Source organism: Erythrolamprus reginae, chromosome Z (assembly GCF_031021105.1).
Source record: "Erythrolamprus reginae isolate rEryReg1 chromosome Z, rEryReg1.hap1, whole genome shotgun sequence".
Classification (NCBI taxonomy): domain Eukaryota; kingdom Metazoa; phylum Chordata; class Lepidosauria; order Squamata; family Dipsadidae; genus Erythrolamprus; species Erythrolamprus reginae.
This window is the reverse complement of record NC_091963.1, coordinates 98135951-98161986: the sequence shown is the minus strand read 5'-3', so window position 1 is coordinate 98161986 and position 26036 is coordinate 98135951. Positions and strand designations below refer to the sequence as shown.

General features: G+C 40.1%; 1 protein-coding gene across 2 annotated transcripts in view; it reads left to right on the top strand.

The window, feature by feature from the left end:
* The window catches only part of LOC139154999 (histone-lysine N-methyltransferase SMYD1-like), a 38866-nt gene extending 15720 nt beyond the window's left edge, over window positions 1-23146 (top strand). Inside the window, exons 4-10 of one of the 2 annotated variants that reach the window (XM_070730172.1) lie at window positions 3998-4128; window positions 8371-8409; window positions 11399-11591; window positions 17222-17314; window positions 19756-19919; window positions 22247-22415; window positions 22772-23146. In XM_070730172.1, coding sequence (XP_070586273.1) covers window positions 3998-4128; window positions 8371-8409; window positions 11399-11591; window positions 17222-17314; window positions 19756-19919; window positions 22247-22415; window positions 22772-22927 — 945 coding nt within the window. In that variant the 3' untranslated portion in view covers window positions 22928-23146. The remainder of the gene's footprint in view (window positions 1-3997; window positions 4129-8370; window positions 8410-11398; window positions 11592-17221; window positions 17315-19755; window positions 19920-22246; window positions 22416-22771) is intronic. The other variant, XM_070730173.1, reaches the window with a different exon arrangement.
* The last annotated feature ends 2890 nt before the right edge of the window (window positions 23147-26036 follow it).

Sequence of the window (26036 nt, the reverse complement as noted above, 5' to 3'; positions counted from 1 at the left end):
GACATGGTATTCCTTTCCGAGCAATTGAGTAATGGTCTGAGACTAAGGGGCTTAGAAGCTTTGCCTTTGTCATGGTCAGACCATTTCCTACTACGGCTTGACTTCCTGGCTCCAATCGTTCCCCGCAGGGAGGCGGAACCAATTAAGATGTTCCGCCCCAGACGCCTGATGGACCCAGAGGGCTTTCAGACGGCGCTTGGGGTTATTCCAGAGGCACTCGTCCACAGTTCGGCGGAGTCTCTTGCGGAGGCCTGGAACAAGGCCGCAGCGGAGGCTCTTGACCGGATTGCGCCTTTGCGACCTCTCCGTGGCACTAGACCCCGTAGAGCTCCATGGTTCAGCGAGGAGCTCCTGGAGTTGAAACGCCAGAAGAGATGTCTAGAGAAGCGATGGAGGAAGAGTAGGTCTGAATCTGATTGAACACTTGTAAGAGCTTTTATTAAGACTTACAAAGTGGCGCTCAAGGCGGCAAGATGCGCGTACCATGCCGCCTTGATTGCATCAGCGGAATTCCGCCTGGCCGCTCTGTTTAGGGTGACCCGCTCCCTTCTTAATCAGGGGGGAGTTGGGGAGCCCTTGCAGAGCAGTGCCGAGGATTTTAACACGTTTTTCGCTGATAAAATCGCTCAGATCCGGGCCGATTTCGACTCCAATTGGGAAACAGAGTCGACTGACAACGAGTCAGTCGAGGTGACTGGGGCACGTACTTGTCCACCTGTCTGGGAAGAGTTTGATCTGTTGACACCTGATGAAGTGGACAAGGCCATTGGATCTGTGAGTTCCGTCACCTGTTTACTGGATCCGTGTCCCTCCTGGTTGGTCTCGGCCAGCAGGGAGGTGACACGGAGCTGGGTCCAGGAGATTACCAACGCTTCCTTGGGGAGGGGAGTTTTTCCAACTCTCTACAAAGAGGCGCTCGTGCACCCCCTTCTCAAGAAGCCCTCCCTGGACCCAGCCGTACTTAATAACTATCGTCCAGTCTCCAACCTTCCCTTTATGGGGAAGGTTGTTGAGAAGGTAGTGGCGCTCCAGCTCCAATGGTCCTTGGAAGAAGCTGATTATCTAGGTCCCCAGTAGTCGGGCTTCAGACCCGGTTACAGCACGGAAACTGCTTTGGTCGCGTTGATTGATGATCTCTGGCGGGCCCGGGACAGGGGTTTATCCTCTGTCCTGGTGCTCCTTGACCTCTCAGCGGCTTTCAATACCATCGACCATGGTATCCTTCTGCACCGGCTGGAGGGGTTGGGAGTGGGGGGGCACTGTTCTTCAGTGGTTCTCCTCCTACCTCACCGGCCGGTCGCAGTCGGTGTTAGTGGGGGGTCAGAGGTCGACTCCGAGGTCTCTCCCTTGTGGGGTACCTCAGGGGTCGGTCCTCTCCCCCCTGCTATTTAATATCTACATGAAACCGCTGGGTGAGATCATCCGAGGGCATGGGGTGAGGTATCATCAGTAGGCTGATGATACCCAGCTTTACATCTCCACCCCATGTCCAGTCAACGAAGCAGTGGAAGTGATGTGCCGGTGTCTGGAGGCTGTTGGGGCCTGGATGGGTGTCAACAGACTCAAACTCAACCCGGATAAGACGGAGTGGCTGTGGGTTCTGCCTCCCAAGGACAATTCCATCTGTCCATCCATTACCCTGGGGGGGAATTATTGACCCCCTCGGACAGGGTCCGCAACTTGGGCGTCCTCCTCGATCCACAGCTCACATTAGAAAACCATCTTTCAGCTGTGGCGAGGGGGGCGTTTGCCCAGGTTCGCCTGGTGCACCAGTTGCGGCCCTATCTGGACCGGGACTCATTGCTCACAGTCACTCATGCCATCATCACCTCGAGATTTGACTACTGTAACGCTCTCTACATGGGGCTACCTTTGAAAAGTGTTCGGAAACTTCAGATCATGCAGAATGCAGCTGCGAGAGCAGTCATGGGCTTACCTAGGTATGCCCATGTTTCGCCATCACTCCGCAGTCTGCATTGGTTGCCGATCAATTTCCGGTCACAATTCAAAGTGTTGGTTATGACCTTTAAAGCCCTTCATGGCATTGGACCAGAATACCTCCGAGACTGCCTCCTGCCGCACAAATCCCAGCGACCGATTAGGTCCCACAGAGTGGGCCTTCTCCGGGTCCCGTCAACTAAACAATGTCGGTTGGCGGGCCCCAGGGGAAGAGCCTTCTCTGTGGCGGCCCCGACTCTCTGGAACCAACTCCCCCCCGGAGATTAGAACTGCCCCTACTCTCCCTGCCTTCCGTAAAGTTCTTAAAACCCACCTTTGTCGTCAGGCATGGGGGAACTGAAACATCTCCCCCGGGCACGTACAATTCATGTATGGTATGTTTGTGTGTGTGCTTGTTAGTATATCGGGGTTCTTTTTTCTTTTTTTAAAAACTTTTTTAAATATTTAAATTTATTTGAATCTATTTGGATTTGTACGATTTGTTTATGCCTGTTGTGAGCCGCCCCGAGTTCACGGAGAGGGGCGGGATACAAATCTAAATAATAATTTTTTAAAAAAATCATAACTTTCAACTATAATTGCCAGTCTCAATTATGGTTGTAAGTCGAGAACTACCTGAATAATGGACATATTGTGTGAATACAGTCAATTATATTCAATAAAGTTCTCACAGCACACTGTGAGAATGCAATGAGAAAACATGGGCACAATGTTTGTTGCACTTCTTACAACTCTTATAAAGAGCTCCATTCTTTCAGGTAAACTATGATAAAAGTTTACCTGATATTTCAGCTAAAATATGATGTAAGCCATCATGTGTCCTTGGAGAAAGGTGGCATATAAATCCTATAAACAAACAAATCACAAACAAATAAACAAATAGTAAGTAAGTAAATAAATAAATAAATAAATAAACAAACAAACAGTGGGGGTTGGGTTATTTTTGCCCTTTGTAGCATAATCTGTAACAAACCAAGGAGGTGACAAAATGATAACATTGCCATTACATTACTGTTTCTTATTGCTCCCCGGAATACCAATGGGTGTTTATTTTTTAAAGACAAGTTTTTTCTCGCACACCTTTCCTTATTATTTGGTTATTTAATGGCGCTCTTGGTGCTCTGACACACCAATGTGCCTATCCTTTACAGCAGGAAGATGGTAATTAAATGTCTAAAGATGAAATGCTGGAGGATTATGAGGCATATCTGAGGCATTTAGAATTACATATCAGGAATCACTGACTGGTCAGCATCTTCACTAAATTCTTAATCTACTGAGCCCAAAGATCTGTAGAGATTCTTAGTCATCCAGGTCATGGTTGCCCCAAAGTTGCTTTTTCAGGAGCCAACTGGGCTGTCTTGATCCCCCCCCTTCTTTTTATCCTGTCAGAATTGAAGAACCTTCTTGGATGAGAAGCAAATTCAAAGGGAAACAAAAACAAAAAAGTTCAGTTCCTCCTAAAAAAAACACCTTTGGGACTAATTAGCCTGAATGATGCTGTTCCGCCTCATCTCCAAACAATTGTTTTGTGGGGTGGGAGGTGGGAACAGCCCTTGATAAAACACATTTGAATCCTTCACAAAATTTTGTAGATTGAAAGATAATCAGCCATAGTCTCCCCTGATAGCTAGTTTGTTTGTTTTTTAAAAGGCAAGATAGAAGTTGCAACCGCATGACCAAATCCTGACCCTTTCGGCATGTATCTATTGCAGGATTTTATGAATTGGGAAAATTAAGAAAATGCATTTCTAAAGCACGCAAGAAATGTAGTGAGACAGAAAAGGAAAAAGAAAGAGGGAGAGATGATTGCTGTAGATGTTTTGGGGATTTATACATGCTATATAACCTGGCTAGTAACTTGTGATGATTTTAATATAGATCTTAATAGATGGAATGCATTGAACTATCCATCAATTTATATTTCGGTTCCCAAATTCTGTCTCAGAAATAGATTCCCCTGTTCAAGTGGCTGTCTCTCATCTGAAAAATATTTGTGCTCCTGATCCAACTGATATTCTTGTTTTTGTGGGAACAGATCAACTGCAATGGTTTCACCCTGAGTGACCAAAGAGGACTTCAAGCAGTTGGTGTAGGCATTTTCCCCAATCTCTGCTTGGTGAATCATGATTGTTGGCCTAACTGCACTGTCATATTTAACAATGGCAAGTAAGTATTCTCTGCCACACTTTTTTCTGTTCAGACATTAAAACAAAGTCTTTTAGAAAATATCCTGCTTTTCAGAGGAAAGGTAGCCTAACTCTAATGCATTTCCCCAAAAATACTGGTATATAATATGGCCCCTGCTGAGCTCATCTAGCAAAATGGGGAACCCATTGTAAAAGTCTCATTTCAATGAATGGGAATGTAGGAGGCTTTTACAATGTTCTTAGCAAGCTGAAAATTATTCAATAAAGACTGTGCTACTAAATTGTTCAGTGGCTTGTACTCAAGGTGTATTGTCAAGATTCGGAACATGGAAATACATTGGATCTTGAAAAATGAATTAAGAAAATGGTTGAATTAGGTAATACTTTAACCATTATGTTTTTTTCACTGAATAAATTCCTAGCATGACTCAGTAATGAAATTCTGATTCACTAAAATGGAGATCAATCTGTTGATAGAAGTCACCAAGGGTCATAATAATATTTCTAAAAATAGACAGAATCATTTTTTCTTAAATCTGTACTATTGAACAATGTTATTCACTCAAAATGGAAAGTTTCCTCAAGGTCTGTATGAAAAGACAAGCACCCAGTCATCTTCTTAGAGAAAGGATAGAGACAACTATATTGTCCTTAAAATATGCTCCATCGATATTATTTATTTAATTGCAACGAATGTAAGAAATCTACTTCAAGAAAATAAGAATTTTGAAGTCCAAATGTGATCCCTCTGGAATATTGCTGTACATATATTCTAACATAAAGCAAACTGAATAGCAGGAGAAGCACGTGAATTCTGAATAAGAACCAAAATTTAAATTAATGATGCTATTGCTCAGGGATGAGCAGCTCATAATCCATAATTTGGGCTCTTATTAGGGGCTTTTTTAAAATGGCTCTCAGATTCTTGCATGCAACTCCTGGAATTCCTAAATCACACATGCAGTATTCAGTAGCAAAATACCAGCATTCAGGGAACAACTTCTGATGTATTTTCTTCCCAGAAATTAGAAAAGAGATATTCAATTCAATTCAATTTATTAGATTTGTATGCCGCCCCTCTCCGAAGATTCGGGGTGGCTCACAACAACAATAAAAACAATATAACAGTAAACAAATCTAATATTAGATATATAAGAAAAATATATAAAATCCCAAAAATTAAAACCATACAACACATTCATACCAAACATAAAATATCAAAGCCTGGGGGAAATGTCTCAGTTCCCCCATGCCTGGCAATATAGGTGGGTCTTGAGTAATTTGCGAAAGACAAGGAGGGTGGGGGCTGTTCTAATCTCCGGGGGGGAGTTGATTCCAGAGGGCCAGTGCCACCACAGAGAAGGCTCTTCCCCTGGGGCCCGCCAAACGACAATGTTTAGTCGACGGGACCCAGAGAAGGCCAACTCTGTGAGACCTTATCAGTCGCTGGGATTCGTGCGGTAGCAGGCAGTTCTGGAGGTACTCTGGTCCATTGCCATGTAGGGCTTTCAAGGTCATAACCAACACTTTGAATTGTGATCGGAAACTGATCGGCAGCCAGTGCAGGCGACGGAGTGTTATAGAAACATGGGCGAATCTAGGAAGCCCCACAACGGCTCTCGCTGCCGCATTCTGCACAATCTGAAGTTTCCGAACACTTTTCAAAGGTAGCCCCATGTAGAGAGCATTGCAGTAATCGAACCTTGAGGTGATGAGGGCATGAGCAACCATGAGCAATGACTCCCTGTCCAAATAGGGCTGCAACTGGTGCACTTTAGTAGGCTTAAGACATTTAATTTATTAAAACCTGCCACAACACCTGCCTACTTCCAAAGCTCTCCCAGGAGCTGCTACTTGGGTGATCTCAATGCATTATTACCTGTCTCTGCAGTTTTCGGAAGCTGATTAAAAACAAATACCACCACCACAGTGCACAAAGGCCAGACTATAGCATGAGTCAGAATATCAGAATATCAGTGTGATATACAGTATTTAATATCACTGGTGGCTTTGACTCTCTTTGTAATTCTGTGCCTTCTACCTTGAACGGGAAAAGGATCATGTAGACCAGAGCAGTGATGGGCCCCACCTGGTATGGATGGGATTGACAATCTGTTAGCGGTTTTTGATGGGTTCTTGAGGTCGTGCCAGCTGCGTGTACATGTAACATTTGTGCATGCGCCTCTGAATGAGATTGTGCTTCTGCGCATGCGCCTGAAGTGGAATCTCATCCGAGGAGCTTTCGCGGACAGGATTTTAACAATTTTTGCGCAAGAGCAAAAAAGGGCAAAAATTGCCAAAATCTCAACTGCATGAGCATCCTCGCTTGAGATATCACTTCAGGCGCATAAGCAGAAACGAAATCTTGCACATGTGTTGTGTGTGCGTGTGTGCCCACGGCAGCCTGGGGATCCCGTACTGGTAGGGAAAAGTAAGAGGAGCCCTTTGCTGGAGTAGAGGTCGACAACCTTAAACACTCAAAGACCACAAATATCCCAAACGTTAGCCCCCCTTCCTATTCAATTTTGGAGCTGACCGGAAGTCTGGTTCCCCCATCATAATTTTCTAGATCAGCAGAGGAAAAAGCGTCCTATTTCCTCTGCTGACTGGAAGTCCATTCCCCCATCATAGTCTCCTTCCACCATGGCATTTTTCCCCTCTACCTATCCTAACCGAAAACCCTATCAATTGTGGAGCCGACCAGCAACGGGGAGCCACAGCAGAGGGATGAAAGAGCCACATGCAGCTCCAGTGCTGTGGGTTGCTGACCCCTGATATTAGAGGCTCTCTGCCACGGTGGGAGAGGGCGATGTATTTGTCATGTTTGATTGGATGGGGATTGTTTCTGAACATGCCTGAATAGAACTTTGGGCAAGGGGGGAACTCAAGGCATGAAATGTCCAAAACTAAAGCCAGGATCCCAAAAACTAAAGCCAAAAATTTGTGTTATGCTCTAGAAGATCTTTTTCCATTGCTGCAGATTGTTTCCCTGGCTATTTGACTTGGAGATATTTGCACTGCACTGGAGCCGTTCTGGTTAAAGCCAGCATTTTTGCCATTCCTTTTGATCAGGGTTATGTGAAATAAGACAATTCATAAGAGGACTTAAAGAAAGTAACAAGGGAAGGTTCTTAACTAGTGGGGGAAAAAGTCATGGGGAGGGGCAGCATACAAGTCCAATTAATAAAGAAATAATAATAATAATTTTAAAATCCCATACAGATTTTGAGATGGATTGAATGATACTAGGAGAGAAAGCCCAATTGGAAATCATTCCCAGCAATACAAAGAAACTACTGAATGGAAAGATCCATCTTTCTCTAGTTTAGCAGTAGAGACTGCCTTTTAGACTGCTATGTTACTACTTGTCACTCTTATCCTGTCAAAAGGAGAGTAAGAATAAAAGAAAATTGCTTGTAAACTTGTAGTGTTTAATCTTTGTTTCTTGAAAATAACACCCATTGTAAGGCTTTGGGATGGATCAAAACATAAAAGTAAAGTACCACAAATTATTCTGTTCCAATATCTATCATCCATCCTTTCTAGTAACATTTAGTGGTTATGAATGCTATTAGAAGGTCTGGATAAAGAATTCATTGTGTGTAGAGGAAAACCTGAAATCAGATAGTGGAACTAGCTAAAGACAAAACATTTAATTGTTTCTGGCATTACTTTTTATTCTGGTGCTTTGTAGTATAATTGCAGTGAACTCAGTAAGTCAGTAGATGTGGTATATATTTTTAATTATAGTGAGTTGACTACAAAAAGAGTTCTGCTTGCTGTTACTAATGCTATAATGCTGAAGCTGATCTGCTAAGTAAGACCTACCTATGCCAAGGGAAAGTTCTATTAAACCTTGGAGCTTAGTTTCATCAAATTCATAAATCTAAACTTCTCTTGGATGGGGAGGAGAGAGCCCAAGAGGACCAGGAGATGAAAAATCCAAGCTCTGTTATTGCCTTCAAGTCTGGTTCTCCTACTGTAAGAAAAACTACTCAGTCAGTGGTGAGATACAAGTACTGTATTTCTATGCTAGAATCAAAGCCTGTTTGAGAGGGGGAATTGTCTAGCCTTTGTAAACTCTATGGTCTTAAGCTTCTAGTTTATAATTTCAGATGCATCTTTAATGTTGTCTTTGGTACATGCATGTCAATGTATAGCTGCCTCCAAGCATTCAATCTACTAAATGTCTGGGCTCAGACTGCTTTTCCAGTGTTTCTACCTTTGTAAAACTGCAGGTGTCTGTTTTGTTTTTTTCCAGTCATGAGGCTGTAAGATCAATGTTCCACACCCAGATGAGGTGGGTCATCTTGAAAGCATAACATATTCCCTTTTCTCACTACTTCTCTATCATCCTGCATCAGTATAGACAAATCACAGACAGTAATAACACAACTTTGAAAATAGTCTGTTCGTGCATAATTCCACCGTTTCTGTGATCCCTAAGCTACGTTCCACTAAACTAGCCCTTGATTTAATACTTCCTGCATTTTGCATTATTATAACAATAATTACTATAATATTAATTGTGACTGTCACCTCTGGTCTTATCAGATCAACTTGCCCATCCTTCTTAACACTGGTACGATCCTCTTTTCCCCTCTTTCCTTTCCATAGCAGTGACAGCATGGTAGTAATAAATCCTATCAATCTTTTGTCTTATTTGCAGATGACTGATTGCCTGAGATCCCTTTCTCTAATTTTGGTTGCATTGATTACAACTAATTTCAGATGGGGAGGGCATTCCAACCCTTCCATCCCGTTTTTCACCCTATGACAAGTTTTTGATTATAATTTCAGCAGGAGAAAAGAAGACCACTGGGCCTCTGAAAACCTTCAAGTGTTTTTTGAGCATTATTGGCAAATCCTTGTTCAATCCTAGATTTATTTTGTATACTTTCCAGGGATACTCAAAATAAGCTTTTAAGTAAAAAAGTGGAGTTATTTGCATAACTGTTGTGTAAATTATAGAAATCCATTCCTTGATTCAGCTGATTATAAATAAAGCCCTTAGTGGAAGTTGCTGCATATTTTGAAACCAAATATCTTCACAGCTGATTCAGAAAGTGTCATTGTCTCTGTATGTGCGTGAATGTAATTGTACTTAATGTGGCACATAAAGAAACATTTTTTCTTTATGTGAAAACTTGTACTAGGAAGTTGTGGTTAAACTTGTGTGCTAACAGATGTATTACTCTGATTTGATAAAGGGGAGCTTGAAGATAATCGCCATATATTTCTTAATGCTTCTGAGCTAGCATTAAAAATGAATCTGGAATTAACCAAATCAATTCCAGTAGATGAAATTTATGTAAACTATACAATTTTTTTGAAGGAAGAATAACAAGAGAAAGATTGAGAATGTGAGAGAAACTAATTCTTTATCTTACATATTTGAAAGTGTTGTTTTTTATATCTGGATAAACGTAATTTAATTGCCTTCATTATAAGGCACTACTAAAGCACAGTAGTTGTCAAAAGGGAAGAAAGTAGGAATGATGAGGGTGCATGCCTAGAACATATCCATGTGCTCAAAAGCTGAATGTTTAGGAATGGCACAGTTAATACATCTGTACATGTGCATGCAAGCCTGCTTTTGCTCATTTTTCATAACAGCTCTACTTCTGACCAATGCACTACATGTACATGATTTCGGATGTGATTCAGTTGGTCTAGAGCAGTGTTTTTCAACCAGTGTGCCGCGAGACATGATCAGGTGTGCCGCGAAGCTCAGAGAGAGAAAGAAAGCAAGAGAGAGAGAAAGCAAGAGAGAGAAAGAAAGCAAGAGAGAGAGAGAAAGAAAGAGAGAGAAAGAGCGAGCGAGAGAGAAAGAAAGCAAGAGAGAGAAAGAGAGCAAGAGAGAGAGAGAAAGAGAGGGAGGTAAGAGAGAGAGAGAAAGACATAGAGGGAGGTAGGGAGGGAGAGAGAAAGAGAGCAAAAAAGAGAGGAAGAAAGGAAGAGAAAGAAAGAGGGATGGAGAGAGAGAGTGAAAAAGAGGAAGGAAGGGAGAGAAAGAGAGAGGAAGAGAGAAATAAAGCAAAAGGGAGGAAGAGAGAAAGATAATTTTTTGTCCAAACTTTTTTTAGCCGCCCCCCCCCCCCCCGCTCAATGTGCCCCAGGGTTTCGTAAATGTAAAAAATATGCCGCGGCTCAAAAAAGGTTGAAAATCACTGGTCTAGAGCACGGGTGTCAAACTCGTCACATCATGTTGCCATCAAATGACCTTTTATGACGTTTTCCCCATTTATTGAGCTGGGATGGGTTGGCCTCTGCACGACGGATCTGGTCCATGGGCCGCTGGTTTGACACCCCCGGTCTAGAGCCTATGCTGAATCCCTCCATTTCAAATTCTAAAGCTAAGAAAATCCACCCTACCTAAATACGCAGAAGATGCCACCCAAACGCTATCTGCTGGTGGCAAGAATAATAGATGAAAAGTATCCCCAGGTGACCCTCTTCCTCAACCACATAAATAAGTACACACAGGCCCACCCCTTTAGCATGCATTCTGGCTGACTCACTTATTGAAGGTTATCTATAGGTTAAATGTGACTGTGTACAGCAGTAACGACAGTATATGTGATTTTCAATATGTGATTTTCAATATTGCACTTAACAAAGTGCAATATTAAGTGAGTGTGCTGAAAGTAAGAAGGAATATGTCAGTTAAAAGGTAATTTGTATAAGAAAATAAAATGAGAAGACCCTTATCCAGAATTACATAAATAAAATGAGAAGACCCTTATCCAGAATTACATAATGGTGCTTTTAAAATTATACTCTAGGCTACACTTGAGTGTGCTATAAACTCTAATTTTCTAAAAATTCAATTGTTTAAATTTTTTAGTTTTAATTAAAGGATAGTGAACACTGTGTATCTGACTTTTGAACTTTTTAGAATTTGTTCAAAACCGGATACTGCATACTGAAATTGTAGAGATTGTTGAATTAGATTTTATCTTTAGAAAGAAAACAAGGCCACTTTGTCCTTCCAACAAAAGCCGGGGGAAATTCCAGAATATGAAGAAAAATGCTCCTGAATAAATTATGCAAAATAAAAGAAAATTAAAATGGTTTTGATTTCCATAATTGTATCTAGGTAGTAATTTGATCATTTCTTATTACAGAATTTTATTCATCCTTGTACAGAATTTAATTCAGAAGATAGAAAATTCCACAAAATAATCCCTGTCTTTGCTTGGGAAAATAGATCCTTAAAGAATTTCTTTCCTAAGAATATTAATAATTATTACAATTGATCTAATGCCTCTTGCCTTATTTAAAATTAGGATAGAGCTACGCGTATTGAATAAGATCTCTGTAGGAGAAGAACTGACTGTTTCCTATATAGACTTTCTCAATGTCAGTGAAGACAGAAAACAGCAACTGAAAAAACAGTATTATTTTGACTGTACCTGTGAGCATTGCCAGAAAGGAATCAAAGATGACCTGATGTTGGCTTTCAAAGAGGGGAATGAAAAGGTATGATTTTGACAAATTTCAAAATATGTCCAGGAATATAGATGGATAAGGTTTGAATTGAAAACAGAAAGATTTGGATTCCTATATGCTTTCAGTTATGGAAGCTGGCTGAATAACTTCAGGCTTATTATTGCCTCCCATCCCAACTAAATTTACAAAGTTTTTGGTGTGAGGATAAAGTTGGCACATAAACCTGACAAATTAATAAATAAATGTAATCAGTATCATACATCCTGTTTCAGCCAAGAACTTTACAAAGAAATACTAAGATGCAGTTTTGTTTTGTTTTTTGCAATTCTGGAAGTTCTGCAATTCTGGGCTTCAATCTTTGGTGAAACATGATGTATCTACCCTCGCTGAATTATTTAACAGGTTATTTACCTATGGATAAATGTTTACATGTTGCAGAAGATTAGTGGATAGAATATATTGTGGGGTAGAATCAGGCAAACTCAGGCCTATTGGTTCACCCATCTCTTGGGGCATCAGGGACATCTAAGGAAAGTGAATACAGTGTTCCCTCGCTTTTCGCGGGGGATGCGTTCTGAGACTGCCCGCGAAAGTCAAATTTCTGCGAAGTAGAGATGCGGAAGTAAATACACTATTTTTGGCTATGAACAGTATCTCAAGCCTTCCCTTAACACTTTAAACCCCTAAATTACCATTTCCCATTCCCTTAGCAACCATTCAGATTATTACTCACCATTTTTATTTATTAAAGTTTATTAAAAAAAATATTTATTAAAGGCAGACGAAAGTTTGGCGATGACATATGACGTCATCGGGTGGGAAAAACCGTGGTATAGGGAAAAAATCCGCAAAGTATTTTTTAATTAATATTTTTGAAAAACCGTGGTATAGACTTTCCGCGAAGTTCGAACCCGCGAAAATCGAGGGAACACTGTAAAGAGAAATTTGAATGTGTGGAAGAAAATCAGTATAATAATGAACTAAGTTTTACTCTGAAGTATATGTTCTATTTTCATTTTACTGAAAAATCTTTAGGGTCCTTGGTCTTCAACAAATGCAAGGACTCTGGCTCTCTTCTTTCTATGGTTGATTATGAAGCAGTCAATATCTGTATCCTCACTGCTAAGTTAGTGAATTTGCCCAGAAATAAATTGCCAGATTTGTTGCGTACCAGCATCCCTAACAACAGCCAGGAACACTGTGATTGGTTGATATGCTACAGCAGGAGCTCTAGTGTCTTCTATTGGTTGCTGCGCCTGAGAGCTTGATATAAAAGATGCGGCTGAGGCAAGAGTAGGCAAAGTTGGCTCTTCTATGACATGTGGAGTCCAACTGCCAGAATTCCTGAGCTAGCATGATTGGCTCAGGAATTCTGGGAGTTGAAGTCCACAAGTCATAGAAGAACCGACTTTGCCTACCCCTGGGATGAGGCATTCTTCGTTCTGACTGTTCTGCTTGTTACTTGTTGTTGCTTGTATGGTTAATACATGGTTAAGTTAACGATGGCTTGCTGATCTTTGTGAAGATTTAAAAACTGGCGGCAAGGCTAGTGGTTTGTCCATGGACAGCTGCAACTGTTTCAGTCCAGATTTCTTCTGCTTGCCTCGCAGGCCTCTCGCTGCCAGATTTGCACTATGTGCGGCAATGGCAATGGCCCATCCTGCTTCAAGGCTTTCTGCCCTTCAGCAGAGATCTGGGATGCTTATCTACAACAATTTAAATGCAACCTTCTGGCAGATGATTTAACAAGTCTTTCTGAGGCAAGGAAGTGGATCTGTTTCCTGAATGCCTGGGATTGGCAGTGCCTGGGGTGCACGCCACTGTTTCTTCTGACTTTTAGTGTATTTTTGATTAATTCAGTGATGCATTTGATGACAAGTTGGGTCATCAGTAAAGGAAACCCCATATCACTAAATCTGGATCCCCTGATGGCCCCATCTGCCTTAAGCCCAGGCGTGTTCCCTTTGCCCTTAAGCCTAAAGTAGATGCAGAGCTAGATAAGCTCATCTCTCAGGGGATACTGGAGCCCACTGATCACTCTAGGTGGGAGACTCCCCATTGTCCTACCCATTAGACCTGATGGAACCCTTTGAGTTTGTGGGGACTATAAGTGTTCTGTTAACAAGGCCTTACAATCTCCCCTTATCTGGTCCTTGTAATACAACACTTACTCCACTCCTTAAAGCAGGGGTCAGTCTTCACCAAACTGAACATGGCCAGGTTCTAGGCTGCGCAGGTGCCCTGTGTATTTAGACAATTACATCTGTGCATGCCCAGTGGGGAAGGGTGATGCATCCCTGACAACAGCCAGGAACGTTGTAATTGATTGTTATGCTAGAGCAGGAGCTCCAGCGTCTTTTATTGATTGCCGCACCTGACAGCTAGATATAAAAGAGCGCGGCTGAGGTGTTCTTCCTTCTGACGGTTCTGCTTGTTACTCATTGTTGCTTGTCTAATAAAGGGTTAAGTTCATGATGGCTTGTTGATCTTTGTGAGGATTTAACAAGATGTTTCTTAAACCTTTCTGGCTCTGGCTCTCACTATAACATGAAATATTATCCTCCAAGGTAATTATTTATGTGTATATTACTGTTACTCGGCTTCATTAAAACTTTGTAACTTTAGGCTCTATGTGAGAAACTATGGAAAGGAAGTGAAGGGGTGCAGTTTAGGTGGAGAAGAGACAACATGGGCCAGGTATGAGAACCATGGAAAGGAAATATTTCAAAGAAACTTGAGTGACTGACTGGACAAGTCCTTGGCTCAAAATCACTCAGCTGGCTTCTTGCCTGAAACAGGAATAAAATTCACAGTCTCCTGCTATCTAGTCTTAAATCATTACATCAAATGAACTTTCCTATCTTTAATTACTTACTATAAGTCTACACTTTTTAAAATGCTGTTTCTACTCAGACTAACATTAGAAATACCTTCTTGAAATTCATGTAGTTTTGCTCACTTAATTTGCCAGTTTTGTAGTACTTGACTTGACAAATTGATTGGCACTGACTTGCAAATATAGATTTTCAAGGGGCTTTGGGGGTTTTTTTGCAAGCAGCAGTTTGCATGTGGCATTTTGTCTAGATTTATCACTGTAAGGCAAATTTCTGTTAGACACTGAAAATATATTGCTATTTTAACAATATACATAATCATCCCAGAAAACAGAATGATACAAGTTGATGCTGCTAGCTGCCATACCATTACCTCCATGGTGTGGGCTGCGCCAGATGGGAAGCAAATGAACAGGCTATCAGAGGTTGGACGGTAGCAGCAGAAGCACCGGATGGAGCGCTTAATAATAATAATAATAATAATAATAATAATAATAATAATAACAACAACAACAACAACAACAACAATAATAATAATTGTTATTATTATTGTTGTTGTTGTTATTGATATTGTTGTTATTATTATTTATTAGATTTCTATGCCTCCCCTCTCCGCAGACTCTCCGCTTTCTATTTTGACCCCCTCATCACTGCCATTGTCTCTGTGCCTTTGTTCCAGCCTGAATGGGCCATTTGGCTGAGGCAATAGGTAGGGCGATGGGCAGGGCTTCTGCCCCTCTGCCAGTTTGTTTTTTTTACAGTGCCACAGTTCTGCAAGTTTTTATTTTAAGCACTGCTGCCGCTTTGCAAGGTTTCTTTTGCTTGTTGCAAAGTGACACTTTAAGAGAAATACGAATATCTAAAAATCGAGCTGCAACGACTCTGGCATAAGCCCGTGAAAGTGGTCCCAGTGGTACTTGGCCCGCTGGATGCAGTGCCAAAGGATCTCAGTGGGCATTTAAAAACCATCGGAACTGACAAAATCTCCATCTGTCAATTGCAAAAGGCCGCTTTACTGGGATCAGCAAACATAATTCGCCGCTACATCACGCAGTCCTAGGTGCTTGGGAAGCGCCCGACTGGTGATGAAATACGAAATCCAGCATAGTGATCTCGTTTGCTGTGTTGTACTGACATAATAATAATAATAATAATAATAATAATAATAATAATAATAATACATTAGATTTGTATGCCGCCCCTCTCCGAAGACTTGGGGTGGCTCACAACAATAATAAAAAGCAATGTTATAGCGAAACAAATCTAATATTTAAAAAGAAGCATATAAAACCCTATCATGTTTAAAACCAAACAACACATACAAACTTCAGAGCCGCGACGCTTTTTAAAAAATATTGCAGAGTAGCAGCACTTTAAGAAACAAAACTTGGAAAGCCATGGCAGCATTGCTTTAGAAAAACTTGCCTTGCACATTGCCACAGCCAAACTGCTCGTTCAGGTCAGAGCCAAGGTTCAGAGGCAACCACAACAGTGAAGGGGTCAAAATGGGAAGCCTTCACATGCCGCTGGCTGCCCATCCTTTGCCCCATCACCCACGGTAGCTGCACTGCCTGTTCAGCATTCAGGGCATAGCCAACCTACCACTGCCCCCCTCTGCCCCCCTGGTCACTCACCCACCCACATGATGCTCTCCCCATCCATTGCCACTCCCCTCTGTCAACCATTCACTCTCCATCCAGCCCCTGCTGCAAGTTATACCCATAGCAAATTTCCAGTGCTAAGATGTCTTGAAGAAATTGTGGCAGTGAATTGGCAGAAGGGATTCAGTGGTGGTGAGAAGATTACCCTTTTTGGCTGCACCAAATTGGCAGCATTGAGTCATCATACAAAGCTGGAGGGAAGTGTTTTTAATAGGAAAGTGAACATAAGAACCATCAAATATCGCCCCCTGTTGTTGCTAGGGGCATGACAAAGGGGACACAATCTGAAGTTAGTTGGGGTAAAGATCAAAAGCAACATGAGAAAATATTTTACTGAAAGAGTAGTAGATCCTTGGAACAAACTTCCAGCAGACGTGGTTGGTAAATCCACAGTAACTGAATTTAAACATGCCTGGGATAAACATATATCCATCCTAAGATAAAATACTGGAAATAGTATAAGGGCAAACTAGATGGACCATGAGGTCTTTTTCTGCCATCTGTCTTCTATGTTTCTATGGAGAAAGCTGTAATATAGCAAGTAATATAGATGATGGGAATAAGCAAAGTTTCTACTTCCGTTAATGCTTATTTTATTTCAGCTGTCTGACTTTTCATAGTACAATAAGGACAATTTTGACCACTAAGTCCAACTCTCTGCTCAGGATTTAATTTAATATTTATTTAAGCCAGGTGAAAACATTTTATTTGATTATTACTTAATATGCACTTTAATGAACCAGATAAAAAAAAGGCTACTATCTTTCCAGGTAATTGATGGTACTATGATATTTCTATTACAATTTGGATTTTTTTTCTAATATTCAAATGGTTCTGCCTTCCCATAACTTACTTTTACACTGGGAAAAGAGTAAATGTTAATTTTCCTCTATGTGAGAACCTTGCATTTGTTTGAAGCATGCTACCAAAATCTCTCAGTGTCTTTTCTCAAAATTCAACACATCCTCTTCCTTCAATCTTCTTAGTACTCTGTTCATCTTCGCTGCCATTATTTGAATTTGTTCCAATACAAAAAATGAGCTAAAGTGAATCTCAAAAGGTTTGTTCCAAGACATTATCTTGATAATAAAAAGAAAATTGGTTTTGTTTTATGACAAGAAAAATGAGGAAGCACGCGCTAACATGTTCCGCTTATTTCTCATAGCCATCTCAAGAAGTGGTGAAAGAGGTCATTCAGTTTTCCAAGGAAACCATGAAAAAAGTTGATAAAGCTCGTTCGGATGGGGTATACCATGAAGTAAGTTATTGGACACTGGATTTTCTGCAATGACTTCCTTCCCAGTAATTTAAGTGGTACAGGGCAATCTTTTTCCATCTCTTTGGACACTGATGGGTTCTTCTAGTTTTCCTCGCTGCCAGCTTGCTTTCTGATACACTACACATGTGCATTTGTAGTGCTAAAAATCCAGCTTCTGTGAGTGCACAGAAGCTTAAAAACAAGATGGTGGCACCTATAGTGCGGCCGAGAGAGTAGTTCGGAGGCATGGCAGGCCTGGGTCATTGCTGGTTCTAGTGTTCCAAGCCACCATGTTACTATTAGTTCTATAGTCCAAACCAGTAGGAACCCATCTCTGTCTTAGGACTTCATAGCAATGTGGCCCATCTGATCACTTTTCTGTGAACCTCAAGTTAGGCAAGTGCCAGTCATTTTTTAAAATATGGAAACAAACGTGGTTAAGAAAATGACATTTCCATAATAGTTAAAAATGGAACAAAAAGCTCACTGTTATGTTTGTGTCCTGCTTATTGTCAAAAAGAAGAGAAATTTTAAAAGAGTATCCTCACCCTGACAAAAATTTGCCAGCTCTTGCTTCATAGTATGGGACTTTTTGACTAGCAAGGGAAACTTGTTCAAAGTATTATCCACACATTATCTTTAGATATATAGTATCTGTCATTATGTATCTTCCCTCCCAAGAGGATAGCATGTGTGATGGCACCGATGTTTGAGAAAAGTGCATTATATGGTCTGCTATTCCCCACCCCACCAATCTGGAGTTAGGATGTCCCTCTCATGCAGGCCATTATGATAGGCCAGCACTTTCTCTCTCTGTGTGAGTAGTTTTGCTTTTCATTTTGCATTTGGATTTTAGCAACCCAAAAGATCATCCCTCATGAATGTCTCTCTATTATTTTATCAAATGATAACTAGATAGACAGACAGACAGATAGACACATAAACATATATGAATGATATATGTTTGGCTCCAGCTCAGCAGGAAAGGTAATCTAAAGTACGCTATCCTCTTAGACTAATTGATACTGAGGGTCAAGTAAGACTGGCTGTCTCAATACAGATTTTGACCAAAATGTAAAATAAATCATTTATATTGGTTTTGTGTTTTTCAACTATTACATTGGTGGAAAATTTAAAAAGTGAAGCTACCTTTGTGGAAATGCAGGTTCAAAGGATGGTGCTAATCTAGAAAAAACAAATATGATTTTTGTTCATGGGATTAACCTGCAGATAATGTAAGCTGTAAAGAATGTAGGGAGTTTTTTGGCTCTGTCCCATTATTGGTTTAAATTTATGGGAATCTATGCACATTTATAACAAGTGTTTCAATTTATTGCAGCCAAAGATTAGTAAAACATATTACAATTCAGTACAAAAAACCTCAATGAAGACATATATAATATGCAACAATAAATACAGTTTGTACAGATTTAAATGCTGTCATCTTATTATATTCCTTACTCTAAACAAAACAGCAAAATGTTGCAAACTGAAGTATTATTTCATATTATTTTGGATATAAAAATGAGAGTATAAATAATGGATTGATTTAAAATTCATATGATTAGTTTATTTATTGCATTTTAAGGAATCATTCACAAAGTCTGTAATATACAAAATCTATTTAAATAAGCCTAAAATATATCTTATAAATATAGGGAGTATTTGGTTAAGTGTTTGTGTGCATAAAAAGCCAATTGGTAATGTGAAAGAACCTGACTATAATAGCTTATTTACAGCCCTTCCCATATAATGCACAATTGGAAGAATCCAAGAGGTCCAGGATGCCTAGCCTATAAAGACTACTGTATTGGGGTAACTAACTGTTCCTTCAACGTTTAAAAGGCAGACAGATGAAATAAAGAAAGAGACAATTCTTATGCTTATGTCACCATGTCATAAAACTTCCTGGGACAAATCTGCTTTTTTACAGTTTTATAGTTGCAGAAGACATTGACTTCAGTTGTATTTGGTGTTAGATAATAAGTAAGATTAAAACAGTAAAAACAACACCAGAAAAAGAAAACTCTAGGTCAATCCCCAAGCAATACAAGCGAATATCTTAATAAAAGTTTGATTTAACTGTTTGTACACAAACAAAAAATAAAATCTCAATATCAGTACAACCTCAACATCCCACACTCTGAAAGAGCTCAGTTTTCATGGCTTTTCTAACTACAAAAATTTGGAGTCACACTTAAAATATATAGAAGTATAGAACTGTACCCTAATGCTATTGCATTATTATTGCACCGTCATAGAACTGTTTTTCTAGATTTATTCCAGATGAATTATAAAACTTTTTAAAAAAATTATGGGGAGACTGGTTGTGATTCACTGTCAAAACTGATCTGCCATTTAGATCTATGCCCTATAGAGGGAGATCTCTTTGTTCTATTCAGTCCCTCTTTTTTGATTATTTGTTCTTGTGATTGTGATAGGTGGTGAAATTGTGCCGAGAGTGTCTAACACGGCAGGAACCAGTACTGGGAGAAACCAATATTTATCGGCTGCGAATTCTTAGCATCTTGTCTGAAGTTCTCTCTTACCTTCAGCTCTTCGATGAGGCTTCTGGCTATTCAAAACAGATGGTGGATGGTTACCTGTATGTGTCCCCTTTCTCCTCTTTTTTTCAGTAATCTATTTATAGAAATTATAAAATAAATAGACTTGGTAACCCTCTTTTATTCAATCACAAAAATGCCCTATTTGAAAGAAAAGAGGACAAGCATTTAGGATTCTTAGAAATCAATATTACCAAGTTAGGGTCATAACAGTACTGCATCAGGGCTAAATTATTAATTATGCTTTTAAGCAGAAATGTTCATATAAATACAGTGATACCTCGTATTACAAACTTAATTGGTTCCAGGATGAGGTTTGTAAGGTGAAAAGTTTGTAAGACGAAACAATGTTTCCCATAGGAATCAATGGAAAAGCGATTAATGCGTGCAAGCCCAAAACTCACCCCTTTTGCCAGCCGAAGCATCTGTTTTTGCGCTGCTGGGATTCCCCTGAGGCTCCCCTCCATGTTTTTGTGATGCTGCAAGGGAATCCCAGCAGCACAGAAACGGGTGCTTCACTGGCAACAGAAGTCCGGAGGTGAGGTTTCCCAGTGAGGGGAGCCTCAGCGAAATTGCAGCATCGCAAAAACATGGAAGTCCTCGAAACCCCACCTCCGGACTTCCGTTGCCAGCGAAGCACCCATTTTTGCGCTGCTGGGATTCCTCTACAGCATCGCAAAAACACTGAAGTCCGGAAGTGTTGTTTCCCACTGGAGCCGGGGCATCCCAGTGGTGGCGGCTTGGGTTTGTAAGGTGAAAATAGTTTGGAAGAAAAGGCAAAAAAAATCTTAAACCCCGGGTTTGTATCTCAAATGATGAGGCGTTTGTAAGACGAGGTATCACTGTATTTTAAATAAGTGAAGTGTATAGTGTTTTTTTCTCCCTCTATGTATATAATCAAAATAGAATTCTTACTTAATCCCAGATAAATTTGCAATTGTGATACAAATCTTGGATTCCCATTTTGGGCAGCTACAAATGGATTAGCAAGTGGCTGTTTTCCTCTTTGCATATTTGTGTTCTGTATAATACTGTGACAATATCATTTTTAAAACAGTAAACTTCACTCAGCAGAGAACTGTGGAAGCTACCTTTTTTAACCACTTCTTCACTCTTTGACCTGTTTCTTGGAGATGCAGGCACATTTAGAATAGAATATAATTTTTTATTGGCCAAGTGTAATTGGACACACAAGGAATTTGTCTTTGGCGTATATGCTCTCAGTGTACATAAGAAGAATAAAATGCATTCATCAAGAATAAAAAGAATAAAAAGATACAACACTTAGTGATAGTCAAGGTTACTAATAAGCTATCAAGTCACACTAGGAGACAAATAAAAACAATATAATTGAACAAGCAACATGATTATAGTCAGGGGTGGACAACAGGCAGGATGGGTTGGAACACAGTTCCACTGGCGGAAATGAAGATGTGTGCGCAGATCCAGCTGATCAGTGGCTGTCAGTTCCAGGATTACTGGTCTTGGATCAGCTCTCCTTTCCCCCCCTGCTGCTGCTGCGTATGCACTCATTGCTTTTTTCACTCTTTCCTCCTTCCTGGCCTGGGACAAGCTTCCCTCTCTCCTGCCCGGCTTCCCTCCAGCCTCATGTGGCCACCTCCCTCCTGAGGTGCCAGCAGAAGGCATGGGTGGAAGTGGCGCTGGCAGCATTTATGCTTCTGGCAACACCTGTTTGCCTAGCTACCCAGCCTGAGGCGGGGTGTGTGTGTGACCCAGGAAGGAGAATGCGGGAAACATGAAGCAAATTGTCACCCCAGCGAGCAACAAGGTTGTAAGCCGAGGACTTAACACTTCACTTGAACAATGATGATCGTTCAAGCCATCCCCACCTGGTCACATGGCAGGCAAGCCAATTCTATCCAGTCACATGACCATTAAGCCACACCCACAAAATAAGCCACACCCAGTGTGGCAGTAAAACTTTTGGCTGCCCTTTACTGATTATAGTCATATAATCAGGAACTAGGAAGGATGAAATAATAGTTGTAATAAAGGCTTGGTAAGTTATTTAACAGTGCTGTGGGAATTAGCTGTTAAGCAGAGTGATGGCAATTGGGGAAAAACAGAAATATGCAGTGCCCTATAGCAAATTTGCACATATACAAGATTACCTGAAGGGCTGAAGCAATTTGAATATTATCTAAGAGGAATTATAAAATTGCAACTTCTGGTTGAAAAGAAGGATGGAAGTTATTGTCTTTCTTAACTTTCCTTTTTTCCTTGCTTGTTTCCTTCCTTGCTTCCTTCCTTCCTTCTTTTGATTTGTCTTTTATTCTATGAGAAAATTTTAATAAAAGTTCTTTTTAAAAAATACTTGTACAACATGCTTCTTCTCTTTTTCCTTCAGAAAGCTTTACCATCCCAAAAATGCCCAGCTTGGGATGGCACTCATGAGAACTGGGGTCACCCACTGGCATGCTGGGCTTATTGAAGCAGGCCATGGGATGATTTGCAAAGCTTATGCTATTCTTTTGGTGACTCATGGACCCACACATCCAATTACCAAAGATCTGGAAGTAAGTGATTTTCAAGTGTGATTTTTGGATTCAGAAATTATCATGTGATTAACAAAATTTTATTTGTGATGCAAACTGTTGAATTTTTTTGGAACTGAATCTATGTAGCTATTTATCTACATGAAGAATTAGCAAATTTCTTGCTCTTCTCCACAACTAGCAATTGTTGAAATAATGCAAAGACATAATAGCGACAGAAGAACATAGTGAATTGTTTATCAATTTGCCCAGAAAACCATGATAAGAATAGCTGACTTAACTCTGAAAGTAAAGATTTCTTCCATAGACTACAGTTAGAATGGTGCATTTAGAAAATTGAATATGTTGTAATTTGCAGTTTTTCTGCATTTATTTAGGACATGCGTATTCAGTCTGAGATGGAGCTGCGCATGTTCCAGCAAAATGAATTTATGTATTACAAGATGAGAGAGGCAGCTCTGCAGAACCAAAAGATCCAGATCATGCCTGAGCCCACCTGCGAGGCCTCACTTGGCCTCTTTCAGAAGAAGTAATAATAAGCTCCTTTGCCGATCCTAACATGCATCCCCATATTCCTGCAGCATTTCTTGTGAGAAGAGAAGGACTGTGATATGTCAAGGGAAAAGTATTTGATCCTAAATGTTGGCTTCCAAAGGACAAATGTTAACTGGAAAAATGTCATATAAGTTATGCTATTGATTTAGTTATGTTCACACGGTGCATCTTCACAATTATTAATAAAACTGTTGCAGTAGCACGTATCTTTAGCACACTTAATTCAGTTGAGGTTGATACATACATACAAAAATGTTATTTTGTCTTGCTTCATGTATTTTTTTTAAAGTAGGGTTGCTGACATAATGTGATGAAGAAAAAATTACATACAGAAAGTTAGAGGTAAACTGTTCTCTCCATGAATTAGTTGAAAACTTCCTATAGACCAGATTTTAGATGTCAAAGTTTTATTATTAGCTTTTCATGCTGTTCTTAGAGATCCTTTCTTCTTAGGTAAGTTCCTATAACGACAGTATGGTTTTTGCTAAACCTAACTCAGTTTGCTTTCTGTTCCATATTTTAGATTGAGATAAGAGCTTCGTACCCATGAAATTATGACCAAATTGTTAAATGTTTTGATCTTAATAGACAAAATGTGCACAGTACATATGTACTGTTTTGGCAAATACGAAAACAATGGCATTATATAATTATTTCAACTCATTTTATTAGCAAGCATGTACAAGAGGTATATCAACACACACACATACACAAACAGACACACACATGTTGGAATTCTGGAATTACTTAAAAGACATAAGGTTGGGATTCTTTTGAAGAGCCCTTCCTATTACAATATGGATATTTGGGGTTCTTTGTAATAATGAATGAAGCTGCTAGCAGTAATAAAACTTTAATAATTAAATGATCTCTAAAGATATCTCTCTAAAGAGCAAATGTTTGGGAGAAGTTATGAATTGCTTCATGTAGCAGTATCATACAAGCAAAATGGTTATATTACCGTATATTAGGTTGTAGTGAAGGAATGATGGATGGTTAAAGGGAGCAAAGATCTAAGCAATATACTGTACAGTGCATTCAGAAAGTATTCAGACTTCTTCATTTTTGTCAATTTTGTTATGCTGCAGCCTGATCCTACAGTTGTTGAAATTCATTTTTTTCTCATTGATTTACACTCAGAACCCCATAATGACAAAGTGAAAACAGAATTTTAGAAACGTCAGAAAAATTATTTAAAAAAAAAACAAACCTGAAATATTATATTGGCATAAGTATTCAGATCCTCTGTAATAACAGTTGAAATTTAAGGCTGGTGCTTCCCATTTCCCTTGATGTTGCTGACATGTTTCTACATCTTGATTGGAGTCCACTATGGTAAATTAAATTGATTTGACATGATTTGGAAAGGGATTATAGAAGGCCTCACACCTGACAATGCATACTGTAGGAGAACAAAAACCACGAGGTCAAAGGAACAGCCTACAGGCCTCAGAAATAGGATTATTGCAAGGCGCAGATCTAAGAAAGGCTACAATATAATTTCTGCTCAAGTTTCCTAAGAGCACAGCGGCCTCCATGATTCTCAAATGGAAGATCTTTGACACAACCAAGAGCTTCCAACAGATGGTCACTCAGTCAAACTGAGTAATTAGTGGAGATGGGCCTTAGTAAGAAAGGTAACCAACAATCCAATGCTCACTCTGGCTGAGCTCCAGAGATCCTGTATGGTGATGGTACAAAGTTCCATAAGGACAACTATCAATGTAGCTCTCCGCCAATCTGGGCTTTATGGCAGAGTGGATGGATAAAATATGTCTTTCATATTTCTTATATTTATTGGATTTCCATGCTGCCTATCTCCCAAATATAGCAACTCTGGATAAGCTCACAAAATATAAATATTGTATTTATAGAGAGAAATGCCTTTAAAATATTTAAAGCAGAGGAGGTATTCAGCCGGTTTGCACCATCTTGGGCGAACTGGTGATGGAAATTTGGCCAATGGCACTGAACTGGCTGGCCATGCCCACAAACTAGGCCCCAATTACTGCTCATTTTCCCTACTCACCCAGTCACTGTTCACTTGCCCCACCCACCCACTCAATGCTTGCCTTGCCCACCCATTCACTCAATGCTCACCCCACCTATCCAAGCCCTATATAGGCCTTTGCTTCACCTCACCAGTCACATCCATTCCTCACCCACTCTGCTCAGCTCACCAAGGGTAAGCAAGCATGCTGTGGACGTGCCACTATTCCCTGAGGCCCCAGAGCCGCTGCCCGCCTCACCCAAGTCTGGGAATATGCCACTCCCTGGTTCTGGCCTTGCCCCAGAGCCACTGCCCATTCACTGCCTCATCCTCCTTCACCAGTCACCCCATTTTCCCCCCCAGCAGACACAGCCCTAGCTTTGCTTCTTCCCCCACCACTGCCTCTTTTTTCGGGCTGTTTACCTTACACAGTGGCTGGTCCAAAGTCCAGAAGGCAAGCTGACTGGAATTTTTGGTGGCACCCAGCCAGCCGCTGCTGGTGCTTCTGGAAAGCAGTTAGCAAAGCAGGTCGCAGAAAAAGCACCCCTTGTTGCTTGGATTTGCAAGGCAATGGGATGCATGTGCACAAAGAACATTATTATTATTATTATTATTATTATTATTATTATTATTAGTAGTAGTAGTAGTATTATTAGTATTATTTGTATTACTTTTGCTTTTGCCTTTGCCTTTGCCTTTGCCTTCGCTTTCACATTTATTTATTTATTTATTTATTTATTTATTGTTTGTTTGTTTGTTTGTTTGTTTGTTTATTTATTTACTTATTTACTTATTTACTTATTTACTTATTTACTTATTTACTTATTTACTTATTTACTTATTTACTTATTTACTTACTTACTTACTTACTTACTTACTTACTTACTTACTTACTTACTTACTTACTTACTTACTTATTTATTTATTTATTTATTTGTATGCCGGCCCTCTCCGTAGACTGGGTGGCATGGTGATGACAGCAGCAGCTTTTTCTGTGATCTCTGGTATTTTTTGGTGGCTTGTGGCCAGCCGCTGCCTATTTGAAAGCCGCTTTGTGGCTGCAGATGCAGTGTCTGATTGGGCCACTTGAAAAATCT